General features: G+C 42.6%; 1 protein-coding gene across 10 annotated transcripts in view; it reads right to left on the bottom strand.

The window, feature by feature from the left end:
• Positions 1-14,071, bottom strand: part of syt1a (synaptotagmin Ia) — a 155,753-nt gene that overhangs the window by 8,993 nt on the left and 132,689 nt on the right. For all 10 annotated transcript variants that reach the window (XM_046379673.1, XM_046379674.1, XM_046379672.1 and 7 more), the window contains 3 exons: positions 10,352-10,519; positions 8,869-9,036; positions 6,203-6,320 (listed from right to left, as the gene is read on the bottom strand). In XM_046379673.1, the coding sequence (XP_046235629.1) occupies positions 6,203-6,320; positions 8,869-9,036; positions 10,352-10,519 (454 nt within the window). The remainder of the gene's footprint in view (positions 1-6,202; positions 6,321-8,868; positions 9,037-10,351; positions 10,520-14,071) is intronic.

The raw sequence follows: 14,071 nt of genomic DNA, 5'->3' as shown, positions 1-14,071 counted from the left end.
GAAAACGAATTGTGTGTGATTTATCATTTTAGACAACACGCTGATTGAGAAAGACAAAAACAAATACCCACAATAATCTCAGAGTTGTTAATGAGGTGGCCCCTCACCTGAGGCCAACAACAACCCCCTTAACTGCTGAACCTCGGAGCTGTGCATCAGAATGAATAAGGAGTAAGACTCTGAGTCAGAGCTTATAATTACTTGTTGAAACACTGCATGGTCTGATAATCTGCATTTATCTCTGGATCCCATATGCGCAAAGTCTTAATACCATTTTTTGATGTGTGCGCTGAACTGAAAAATATCTCAGTTCATAGCTGGAACATCGTAGGATTTCTAGCAATATCAAAAACTGAACGAGCTTAGCTGCCTTAATCTGTTATCCAATTTAGGAGGATAAGGACCTGATTGCAGACTGGCGGACTCGTCCAGGGCAGCTGACATGAATATAGAGAGAAAACCACACAAACAGAGTAAGAGGGGAAAAGCAGGGTGACTAAACAGAGACATGAGTGAAAAGGTAACGGGCTCCTAATGGAGTGGGTGTCCATTATCACACGCCTGCTGAGAAGAGCTGGAGTGCTGGGATGAGAAAAACAGTGAATGAGGGATGTGTGTGTGTGTGTGTGTGTGTGTGTGTGTGCGTGTGTGTTGTTACTCCGTATGTTCTCCGTGTGTTGTTAATCCTACACTATTTAAATGAGGAACTTCTGCAGCCTGTTCAGCACGAGCAATCAAATCAGTATCTCAAAAGTTCAAAGTTTAAACCTTTAACTTCTGTCAGCTAAACTTAAAATCTTACACTTCTCAGTGTTATCCTGTAGGATTCTGAGCTCCCACAAATTAGCTGCCAGCACCACCACATTTACCCCCCTCGGATTATCTGTATGAGTGAAGTCTCCGTAGATCTTCTTTGTCTTGTCGACCACGGGTGGCTGTCATTGCTAATAGGAAGTCAGTTCACTTTCTAATCTTGTGTGGGCAGACTGCTGTCTCATCAAGTTCACAGAGATCCAAAGAAAGTCAAGAACAAAAGCTTGAGAAATGGCAAAGGGCAAACCGGGTGTAGAAAAGGGATCTGTGCGATTTGTGCTTGCAGAATTTGACAAAAATCAAGACAAACTGAAAGAACTATTTTCACATTTTATGTTTGCAAATGCATTAAAGAACAAATGACTTCCATGACGAGGCGTCATTTGGAATGAAACAACTGAAGAACAACTAAAACCATCATCATGGTGATGTGCATATCCACAGTCCTACGTCTTACCATTGTATCACTCAGATACAAGATACAAGATATGTTTATTTGTCACACACACAATCATACACGGTACAATGTGCAGTGAAATTCTTTATGTCCCTGCTACCGAAAAAATAGTAGAAAAAATTTAAATATTGTAAAATAGAACGATTATAAAAAAAAAAAATAATAAAATTATAAAATTGAAAAAGTGAAAATGTGCAGTATTTACATGAATAGTATTTACATTGCAGGCGTAAATGCCTGCTGGCCACCGGCTGCAGTCTTTGCAGTGTGCAGAAGTACAACTTGTAGGCCTGGTCACAGGCGGCGTGAGGCAACACAACAGTCGGCCTTCGTTTGCCGTTAGCTGCTAGTTGGTGTGTCTGGGGGATGAATTTTCAAAAATTCATCAAAGATCCGAAAAGAGCTGCCCAGCCTCCACACAGTGAAGGGCTACGCTCTGGATGGCTTGGTTGTAAAAGGTGACCCCAGAAACTCTAAGTTGTGATTCCGTCATGGCCTCCAGCTGTATATGCCAAAACACGACTACATCAGTGACAGCTACAACACGTTCAGCACATCATGCATCCTCTCATATTAGTTACTGTGCTTGAATGAACACAGTACAACAGCTGAATGGGATTATGCAAGATCACCCTCATCTCAGGTCGGGGGAAAAAAGAAGAAAAAAAAGAGAACACACCTGTGGCGCCGCATCACTGCTATCCAGACGGTCCTTATCTTTCCGGTGAGCAGACGAGAGTTTGGCATTATTGAGTTTTGGGAGGCTCGTCGTACCTCATATCCGGCCCGATTTACCATCTTATCCCAGACGGGTGCAATCTCTCCCATTTCATGGATGAACGCCAGCGCTCCTGATGCAAGAGCGCCTCCTCACATATGTGTGCAGCACAGAGGATCGCCTTTACTATCCCGACTGTTACTCATCTGAGTCCTGGATCTTAGCCATAGTTTTATGAGGCGATGCACTATCAGCCGTCCATACATTTCCCCCAGGAGGTTAGAATCAGGACTCTGGGTAAGTGATGAGCTCCAAGCCAAATCAGCTGCAGAGCTCAGTGGAGCTGCTAAAGCTGCTGTCTGGTTTTAAAGTGGTTACTTTCACTTTGTATTTCAAGCTGTGAATAATTGCCAGTTGTGACTCACTTGGATTATTTTGGTAGTGCCTCTCAGAGCGGGAGCTTCAATACTACATTACGTGCAGACATACAACACCAAACAAAGAATTTGTTTCCCCCTCAAACATTTCCATGTTCATCGAGTGTGGCTACTGCGGGCGCTGGCAGAGTTGTGCCAAATGAATACCAATACAAACAGGGTTAAATATAGCCTGGCTGTCATCTTAGCTTTCCTCTCATCATTATGGATTTGCCATGGTGGGTGCACCCAGGGGTGACTGTCGGTTTAGTTTTACACACTCAGCTCAGCGGTGAATGACACACACACACACACACACACAAGCATTTACAGTCAAACTCTTCTCTGAGGTGCAGAAACCGCCTCCACAAAGGGAGATCTTGGTGATACTGTGCTGAAGTCTTGTTTGTACAATGAGAATTTAATTATCCAAAAGCTTAGAAAAGTTGCTGTAACTCATCTGCTTCATGTCATCTACATCCTCTTTGGAATTTGTGTATATTAAAGCAAAACTCTGACGGAAACAGACAGTGACAAAATCAATGTTGCATTCCCTAATTTCTTTCAAATAGCTTCTTGTTCTCTCAGGGCCTGTTCGTCATCTTAATGATCCCTCTGGCCCGTTGCTTTGCTGACTGGGAGAAAAGCTCTCAGTTCGACCAGCCAGAGGAACAAAACAAATAAACCCTCCAGCCGAGAGGCTCGACGGTGAGCTGGAGCATCAGGTCAGGGCAGCTCGGCTTCATTACTGCCGACACGCCGTCTCTGTGCTTTGATAACCTCCCTCACTGTGAGCCATTACCTGGTTATGTGTCGCCTCATAGCCCTCTGGGTAGTCTTCAGAGGTACAAAGAGGACGGGACAAAACACTTTGCTGCCACTACCTCTATAAACCCACATGTCCTCATTCTGAGACGCTTCCAGACACTTAGCCTTTGTGTCCGACACACCGCTTGGTCTGACTCACCTTTAATGGTGCACCGCGTTAGGGACACACTACAGCAGCTTGAAATGCTGTAAAATGTACCATTTTAAACAGTCAATAAGTGAATTTTTTTCTTCCCTTCAACACAAAGTAACACAACACGTCTGTGGGAAACTGAAAGAGTTGTTGATACTTTGCCTGCTGCTACAATTACTAGCTTTTATGACTCAGTTCCAAGTCTTTAGTCGGTTTTGTATAACTGCAAAATCCACCGCCCACTGGAGTTTCTAGATTCTTTGAAACCTGACTGCCCACCACTCAACATAATGGATATGTATGGTAACGATACATCGCCGTGGAGTCGGCTAAGTCAGCGAGAGGAGTAACTTGTTTGCAATGAGGCTGGGATTATTTTGAGACGACAGCTAAAGAACATGGTGCTAAATGCATCACCGCCGTTAAGTAGGACCGATCCTGAAGAGCACCAAAAGTCAACTGTATTTGCAAAACAAAAAAAAAACAAACAAAAAAAGAGTATTATTTCAAAAGTCTGTTTTTGTAAGAGACACAGCATTTGGATTTGGAGCGATGTTTCATGAGGAGCCAATCAAAAGAATTATTTCTGATTATACATTGGTTAATGATAATACCCACATCTTCCTCTGCGAGCCATAATTAGGCATGGTAAACAGGATGACAATAGAGGAGAAGGCTGATCCCAGGCCATCAATTACTTGTCCTCCTCCTTAAGCTCTGGCTGAGACACCCTGTGGATGGAGGCTAATTATTGTTATTACAGACCTGCCCATTATTTCATCCATCTGCTACACTTTTAAGGCCATTCTCAGGGCAGAAAGGCAGTCGTAACTAACAAAAATCAAAACTCAAACTGCAATTTAGAGTATATTTTGGTTGTGTGTAATTAGAAACATGCTGTGTGCTATTACTGTATGCGAATAATTCACCCTGAAACCCACAGCCCAGCGCACACAGATAAAACATGCTCCAATTAAATATGACATACAGAACGTGGTGTCAAACTGTCTCCATTCCCTGCTATTTCCCCTTCTCTGCATGAGAGAAAGCTGGCCGTCCAAGTGAACGGATTCACACGCTCTTCATGCTGACTAGTCGATGTGGCTGACACCTCAAAATGTTCACAATCCCGTGATGCAAATGGGCACAGGTGAGAGCTAACGCCAGTAAGCACAAAATGGCAGCTGGGGAGATGTTTTGGTTGTTTTTTTTCCCCTCCTGGCAAATGGCTGCTTGTGCTGCTCTGATGAATGAAAGGGAGCCCTGAGCTTTTAATGTGTGCCGTGTTACAGTACTGCAGGATGTTCAGGCTTATACGGAGGGACTGGGCTGTCAGGCAGAAAGGAAGTGGACCCAGGTGTATGGTAATTGCAGCAGAGAGAGTCAAGGTGGGTGGGAAGTGCACATGAGGGAATTTAAAATGAAACCACAGACAAAAGTCAAAGGAGAGGCAGGAGGAGAGCTTATTGTGTGATGTTGCATTTGTGTGTTTCAGAGTGTTTGCGTGCAGGGTTCTGTGCGTGCAACTGATGAATACCGGACCTCAGTCTCAGTTTTAGAAGGCTGGATTTTTTCGTGTTGAGTTTCAGAACGTGCAGAGTTATCTGCACGTCACAGTGGCAAAATCAGTCTGAGTATCAATTTTGAGGCCTGCTTGTGTTGGTGAATTTAGTGCTGGGATGTAAATAGCCAAAGAACAGACTCTGCATGCAGTGACATCAACGCATGTGAGGAGGAGAAAGAGACTGTGAAGCCAGCAAATGGTCAGCGAGTGTTCAGCATCAAAGTGTATTCTACATTATCTCACATCATATCATCACATTTCATGACTGGTTGGTTTGTGAGTCCCAGCACGAGTCCCATTTTGGGGATTTTGCTTCTAAGTTTCAGACTCTTTCAGAAGTTTGACACTTCCTGCCTTTGGCTGCTGAAGCTCTAAATCATTAATGGACTTATCTCACAGTACGATCTAACACCACTGTCTTTTGATTGACTACCAAAGGCTTCATCACATTTCTTTGACAATCACACCATTTACACCTGAAGATCATACTGATGACACACCCGGTGTCAGGAGAAAGAAGTACAAAGACAAAGACAAAAAGGCAGCGGAGGCTTTCACATCCCGACAGGAACAAATTTCTAATATAACCTTCAGCAGTCCTGCTTTCCAAAATCCAAGAGTCCAAGATGAGCTGTAGCATCAGTGGGAGCTTGTATCATAACTGAAGAGCAATGAAGGCACATTTGGATTTAAAGCTGTAATGTGCACACAGCTGGCTCTGCTATGCATCTTTACCCACAATGCTGACATGCCCTCACGGGAAATAATACAGTTTTATAAAATGAGATTCATTCATCTGTGCTTCACAGCACGATTTTAAAACTTTTATGAGGCAAACTAAATGAGTCCCTTAAAGAAGCACAGACTGAAGGAAACAGACACCATGTTGTTTGTGTGTTTTGTGATAAATGTCTGAAATCTGTTGATCTTAATCCTGTATGGTTTATTGTTGGAGCTGCACCAGAGCAGGTCTGATCATTTTCTCAACATGTTGTCTACATGCTACAGTCATGAGTGTTTTCGTGTGTCTTCAACACCACATTAGCTCTGACCTGTGCTGAACACCTGCACAAAACCTTTAAGATGTTTCCTGGAAGATTTCAGGAACAGTCAGCCAATGTAATCGTGCCCAGTGATGTGTTTGGGTGGTTGTTAGCAGAGTTGTAGGAGAGGCAAAGTGTGTGCTGCAGTGCATGTATAATTACAGACATAAGGGCCTGTCAGGGGGGGAAGTCAGTGGGCACACACAAGCACACACAACAATTCTCCTCACCTGACAAGCCTCCCACATCCATTTTCTTCAGGTTTTTGGCCTCGAGGATGACCACGGTCAGCTTGCCGGCGGTGGGAACGTATCGCAGAGAGAAGCAGATATCACCCAGCTTCTCTTGCTGTTGGACAGGCAGAGACATTGCAGAGGTGAGGTCAGTTTAAACAGCAGCCATTGAATCCAAACGTACTGCATCACATGGTGGCAGCAGATGAGGTGAGGGGGCAAAGCACATTTGAAATTGTTCAATCAACCAAAACTGAAGCTCCGGTTTGTCTTTGTTTATTTACTATTATTTGATCTAGATGTGCTGGTGTTTATTTGGTTTCCTCTTCACAAACAGAAAGCATATGAAAGCTGCAAGTATTGCAGGTATTACAGGTTGAAGTACAGTACACTGACACTGGGTTATAGGGATGTTTACAGTAATTACAGTGTATAGTTAGAATCAGGATGTGTATATGCATACATTTGCATAAGTGACAGAAAGATGTAGTCTGTAATTACTTTTAGTATGCACATTTGTATGCAAAGTGCTTTCTAATGTTGAGACTGCACGGGAAGATCAGCATTCAAGATTTGATTTCCAAGGGTGAGGCCGAGTGCATCCCGCATGTCCTCCTGCTTGAAAGCTAATTCATCATCCGCCGTGCAAGACGTGCGTTAACAATCAAGATTAAAATATATCGGGTAGAAAATGGGATTCGGGGTGCTTTTAAGTTGGAAACGTCAATCCAAACCAGGTGACACAGTATGACAAACGCGACGCTTCATATCACTCTGTGTCCCTGAGTCAGAGCTTCAGAGTCACATACAATCAGCTGCACAAAAACTCTTCACAAGTTTTCAATCTTGCACTGTGGATTTGGTGTCTCGTTTTGACTTGAATGCACCCTAATATTGGCTCCTTCTTTTGATAGTCACTCGTCACTCCTCTGGAAAAGTACTGACTGCAATCACTCCCGCCTGGTTCGCACGAATCACAACACAAACCTCATTATCATACACCGAGCGGCGAGCGGTTCATTTTGTCGTCATATTCCTTATCAACACGAGGAGGGAGCAGAAGCAGTCAACAACTGTCTCTCAGGTCACATCTGCTTAACGTGTGGCCATTTGGAACGGAGATTATAAATCGGACCTGAATATCAACCTTTGTTATATTTCAGCAGCTTTTCATCGAGTTCTAATCAAGGCCTATTTTCTCATGCAGAATCAGTGTGCCGGAAATGGCTGTAGTGTGTTTTGCTCTGTAAAGGGCCCCCACCCATTTCATTTATCATCTACTATTCGGACTGCTTGCCGTGAATAAAAAGTCTTTCATTGATGACAAGGACCTATTCATCACAAATGAACATTCTCTACAGTTAATTATGCCTGTCAAGAGCAGTGACCAGGCTCTTCAGTATTTTCTATGAGCTGTTAAAGGCCAAAACTGGCTTTTTCAACTTAAAGGGCATTTTCAGAAGCTGCTGCCTCATATTTGACCTTAAAGCAGATTGTGTTACAAACCCAGGTCACATCCAGATCTATTTGTGAGCCACACTCACAACTGGCATGTATTTATGGGTTGTGAAAAGCTTGGTGAGTGTTTTTTTCCGGCTCAGACAGTTTCATTTGAATATTTCAAGAAGACTGAAGCGGAAAAGTACTTTACCAGAAAAAATGGAAAAAGCAGAGAAACAGTCCAAAACATAAATATTTTCCTGTTGCAGAAATATATACATTCAGGTGCCATGGGAGATTCGGGAACTGGCTTTATTTGCATGCTATTCCCCATCTACGTTTCCCCTCATTTCTTCACATCTCTCCACCGCCAACTCTCAAGTAAAGGCATATATATCCCCAAAATATAGTTGCATATGTGTATTTCAATTCACGTATCAGCATTAACCATATAGTGACTGCTTAGGCGCGACTTGTGACTTTCTGCAAGGCTGGAAACAAATGTGCACAGATTACTAGTGCCGGATTGGTAATGTTAAATGATTAGTGCATCCAAACAACAAATATAATAATAAAGCACTTCAATACTTTTCATGAATTTCAAGGTGGAAAGCAGTGATTTCTATTTTCTGCCTCTGCAGCTGCTCTCCACTGAGCATCGCTCCAGTGTTTCAGGTCTTCTGTGAAGCCATCAGGTGCAGCTGTGCAACCAAAAGCTAAGGAAATACAGTGATGCCCTTCAACTCGAACAACAACACCAGCCATTCAACGCTGTTATAATTAACCTTTAAATCAAACCTCCATAATGCTAAAAATGAGGTTCCCCTGGCAACATATGCTATATGCCGTGACATTTACCATGAAAATTGAATCTTCTGAACTGTTGCCTGGAAAGTCACACTTCTATTAATTGAAGGGGAAGTGTGGACATCTGATTAAGTGACATTTCCAGGAGAGATGGATTAATTCAGCCGCGGCGCCACATTTGTGTTTCAAGCACAAATGGCTTGCTGAACACAGCAAAATAATCACTGCGATATCACTTATGCAAGCACCAATAAAAATGCTCTTATTACTGAAACAGCAGCTACCAGATGTACAAGTCTGAGCCTTGACACAGGGACGGGTGTCACAAAGTGAGTCCAAATCTCATTTCCCATTTTCTAGGGTGTGATTGAACTTGTGGCATGTGTGTCTGCCTACACAGGTTTCATAACTCCCACCTCCTCCTTCTCAGCGCTCTGCAGATCTCGCCATTCCTCTGTTACGTGGCTGAAGTCCACCTTGTTCATGGGCACCTTGATGTCGCCGATGGCATCGTGCTTGGAGAAGCGGTCGAAGTCGTACACCGTCATCACCAGCGTCTTTCCACCGAGCTCGACGTAGGGGACCTGAGCAGGATGACAACAATGACAAGCGAAAAAGAGGTTTAGAGTCTCATTGTTTCATATACAAAGGCTGCTCTTGGATGGCTCACCAGATGCAGCTTATTTTAACAACGGCAGGAGTTTATGAAGACAGTTTGTTCACGAGTTTGAGCACAACCCCCTTATCTGTCTGACGGGATATATTTCATCGTCTTTTCATTATTCGAGGAGAACGTCAGTGTCAGTTCTCTTGACAGAAGTGGTATTAAAGAGGATGCTGTGTTATGGAAATGAATGGCATCAAATTTGTCCAAAGGTAGACTTGTTGTGCATAGTGTAAACAAATGAGCTAAATTAGTCACTTTTGCCTTTTTATGAGGTCACACTTTTAACTCTCTGCTGCAGATTGAGTTCTGCTTGGGGTCCGATGTATTATTATGTTGGAAACAAGTTGGGGGGACATGGTCACAACAACTGCTGATGAACTAGTTCTAATTTAACATGATAACATTCATAAAATCCTCCTTTTCCTCTATTTATCCACTGCTATCTACAGTCACACAATGGAGCAGTCTAATACCTGGTGTTGGTTCAGTGTCATGTCGGGTCTTCTTTACAAAGTTTTGTTGTGTACACTCAAAATAAAGTTTCAAATTCATACATATTAATTTGTCAATTTGTCCACAGAGAAGTTTGTGATGTTTCCAAAGTTAATTAGTTGGCAGGCTGTGATGGCTAACAGACAGGTGAGTGTGGTCAGGGTGTCTCCAGCAGTATTTGTGATCAGCATGCTGAATGCTGAATTGTTACGAGAAAAAAGAGAAGGAAAGATGGTTTGTCCTTGACGTTATCTCACAAAATCATCTCGATGGCACTTAAAATCACCTTCCTGTATTTTTTGTTCCTCACTAGATTTGGAATTAAGTATATAAAAAACACACACACAAATAAACCTTGTATTGAGATGGATATCACATCACATTATGCTTAACTTACGGCACACACCTGCGCTCTTCGCTGTCGGTTGAATAACAAAACTTTCCCCACTGCTGAGCAACAGCCATGCATCCATTACAGGCAAGGCCAGGGTGTAGTGGTGCATCTGCCTGTGTTAATCCCAATCACATTGAGCTTCTTTATGTGTGTGTGTGTGTGTGTGTGAGAGGGAGACTCTGTCAGGAGCTTGTTAATGTGCCAGCTGGTTGCTGTCTCCACACCTTCCCAGCATTCACGGCTGGGCTGCATGCAAATCAGATTGTCAGTGGAACCAAAAGATCTCCATGTACAAAAAAGTACTTCAAACAAGTTTTTGTTAGTGAGCATTTGCTGTGAGGCGTACCTTAAAGGTGAACTGCTCATTGAAGACGGGATTGAGAGTCTTCCTGTGGACCTTGGTCTCAAACTTCTTCTTCTTGTCAGGCAGCAGGTAGACCTTGACGTATGGGTCAGATGTGCCACCCATATCCATAGCAGGCAGCTCGGCTGCCTGGATGATCCCCACTATGAGCTAAAAGAGGAACACAAAGGTTAAAAAAGAGAGAAAAGGCATGTCAGGCTGTCCGCCAATCAAAATGATCACAATTTGCACCTTCATCCCACCAACGCCTAACAGAGAAATCGTGTCTCGGTTAAAGAAATGTCTAGAAATATTTCTTGATCACTGCTCTCAGACTTTAAGGAACATTTTAGTCTTCAGATATTACTAGCAATCATTCTTTTATAATAGCGGATTAAGATGAGTCAGTGTCATTTTTCTGGGATATGGCGGCAATATTAGAAGGTCGTGTCGACAGATTCTGGCAGTGGCTGAAGAGATCGTAAAGGTCAGCATGTGTCAGAGTAGGAATGAGAGGAGTGTTTCTCTTCACATAAGGCCGATAATTGATAACCACAATTGGGGGCCTTGCTGGCTGATTGACCTGCCAGTCAGAGCCTCTACTCAAAGGCCTCTCAGGAGGCCCAGCTAGTCAGTCAATCAACTTCCTATCAGGCAGCCATCAAGCAGCAATCTGGAGGCTGACCAGGGCACTCAGCCATGGAGCTCTACAGCTGTCAGGAGCTCCATCAGTGCACTGTGACAAACTCCTAAATAAAAAAGTAGAAAACAATAACCTACCGTTCGGTAATCATCATAAGGCAAAATACACACCATATGAAAAAAGTCAGTTTTACAGACAGAAAACTGTAGATTTATAATTTTTTTTCTTGCAGAGAAGAGGTAGGATTTTCAGATACTTGAGAAATTGTCAGAAGCAGAGCTGCTCTGAAAATCTGAATTTTAATCAGGTTGAGCCAGAGGACCCAAGTTGTTTGGACAACTGGCATTCAGATGAAAAAGGCAAACAAACCAAAACTCTATGTACCTAAATTAACTGAATGCAAGTATTCCAAGTTCATTCTTGCCCTTGGAAAGAGTGATTTGCAAAAACAATCCCAAAGCCAAGGTCCACTGGCCGAGCTTTCACCTGCACCACATGGAGTTTACTCAGGTGTCACAGAGATGGATTTTATCCATAAGACCTTTCCATCTGTGTTGCCTTCAAAGTTTGCTTTTGAGCTTGGAAAAAAACACACTACAGACCTCTGAAAGCACTGGACTTTGAGTTTGGATTGTGCTGTCAAAGTTGGATCCAGGCAGTGCTGTCGTACCAGTAACAGTTAGCCCAGCAGACCTTCCAGCATAAAAAATAAGTAGCTAAGCTAGTAAACGCCTACAGAGGGATCACTCCCCGCTCTCAGCGAACTGACAAAATTCATTAGCATTTCTGTTTTACTCTCTGTTACATCTTTGCTTGAGTTTATTGGCCTCCATCTGAAGCGTCTACAAACTGGCAATTTGCTTCCAACACATTAATGTTTAATTTGACTAATTGGATTATTTCTGCCTTCGGAACAGCTGACAAATGTTTACATGACTAAAAATCCAATGAGGTGAATGTAACTTAAGCTGATTAGTATTTCTAAAGACATTTACTATAAGTTATGGATTTTGCATATCAAACACGATCTGTCTCAGTACACATACAGATCTGTTGTGGGTGGTGGTGAGATTCCAGTAAGGAAAACGGCTTCAATAAATGATGATGTATTGATTACACAGCATCAACATTCTGTATGTGTACCACAGATACTCACACACTCACACACGACAGGATCAAGTATCCTCGATTAATTAACTGCTCCTCAGGTTATGCACAACATTTTCTGGACATGGTGATGAAAACACACTGCAAACACCGAAATGAGATTCTGTCATAATTTCCATGGGGCCCTTTGACATAAATATATCTTGTATAATTGCACATCTACACGTAGATTATCAGGATTGCTCCCTGCAAAATAGCTGCACACCTCAGAAGGCAAATTGAAGATATACAATTATTCTAGTGCTGTGAAGTGACACTAGGATTTTGAGTGCAGCAATTCATGCTTGCATGATGTCCTTCTTATTTCCACCCATCATTCAGGAGAGTCTGTGGTAGACGCAGCACGTCACACCAGCTTTACTGGAAGAGGCATTGGTGCTTTAGAAGTGAGGTAAGAGCAGGAGGAGGCTGGAAATGTTCATGTTCAGTTTGGTGCTTCAGCTAATTGCACCTTTCCACACGCTGTATGACACTACAGCTGATGACCACAACACCAGCTCATGGGTTTACCCAAAACTCATTACAACATCAAGCAGAGAGACTTTCTGAAAGTAAAATCACACACTGAACACATCTTTTTCTTATTAAACTTCATTTGGTCCCCAGATGAGACTTCACTGAGCTCTTCCTTGTCTCTTCACTTTTTCATCAGTTTTCTCAAAATTGGTTTAAGTGAAAGAGTTGACTTTTAGGAAAACCCCGTTCAGTTACAATAACTGAGTAATTGTGTTTTGCATGGTAATTTTCCAGCTGCTTCCTTTTCATTTAAACTCTTCTAATTCTTGTATATAAGTGTGCAATTTACATATCATCAGTTTGTTTTTCCCTTATTCATTTATAGAGTAATATAATAAAAAATATCTATTTCAAATGGAGCACTTCTGTGATTTGGATCCTTATGAGAGTCTACCTGCTTACACAAAATATAAATATATTAGAAAATATCTATATAATAATTCAGTAAGTATGGTACTGGCTACTGTTCCGATTCATGCATCTCCATGGCAACAGGGGTCGAGTCTCCTGGTTAACATAATGTTTTGATTTGCCCACCATGCAAAATGATGGACAAAACAAAATTTCTCAGTAACAAAGCCAAAATGTTGAAAAGTGGTGGCCATAACGTGAACCTTTCTGAGCATCACATTATCCGACAGAGTCATGTGCTCCTGTGCGAATCAACGCCAAGGATATTGCTGAAAGATAAAACTGAAACGGGAAAGCAGAATGAGGAAACACACAGCCAGACCAAGTAGCTTCCAACCAAAGAATCGACTGTTTAAGACTTTATTCAATTTTTTCAAACCCCTGACTACTGATCATCATCCCTTTGAGAACACTAAATGAAAATCGTGCCGGTGTGTTTGCACATCTGTGTGGGTGTTTCTGTTTAACCAGGCACAGGTATTAACCCCTCGCTGCTCGAGCGCCACTCGTCAGCCCAGTGAGCAGCACGCTGACCACAGTGGACACGGGATGGTGATTCAGCCCTTGGCAGCTTATCTTGGAGAGCTTTGTCCCAGTGCATCATGGCTCTGCTGTGACCACACACACACACACACACGCACACACTTTCTTTTGCTGGCTAATATTTACTGAAGTAGCTGTGTGTTGTGTGTGTGTGTGTTATTTTATAAGTGGACTGCCTGGGGACAAATTCTGAAATAAATAATAAAAAAGAAATGATGGGAATGTTTTGAAATTCATCCCTGATTCCTAATCAGTTTAAAATTTGCATATTCTGACTGGGCGCAATGCAATAGGCCTGTTCTTGACCTGCACAAAGAGCAATGAAAATGGTAATGATGTTGAAAGTAAGAATGACATTATAATTCTCTTCCTGCTGTGCTGAGAGGGCTCTTTGTGGTTCATTTGCTGTGTATTTGCCTGATGTGGCCGCGCCGTCGCTCCCT

This window comes from Scatophagus argus, chromosome 22 (genome assembly GCF_020382885.2).
Source record: "Scatophagus argus isolate fScaArg1 chromosome 22, fScaArg1.pri, whole genome shotgun sequence".
Lineage (NCBI taxonomy): Eukaryota > Metazoa > Chordata > Actinopteri > Scatophagidae > Scatophagus > Scatophagus argus.
The sequence above is the reverse complement of the archived record's forward strand: the minus strand, read 5'-3'. Positions and strand labels throughout refer to the sequence as shown.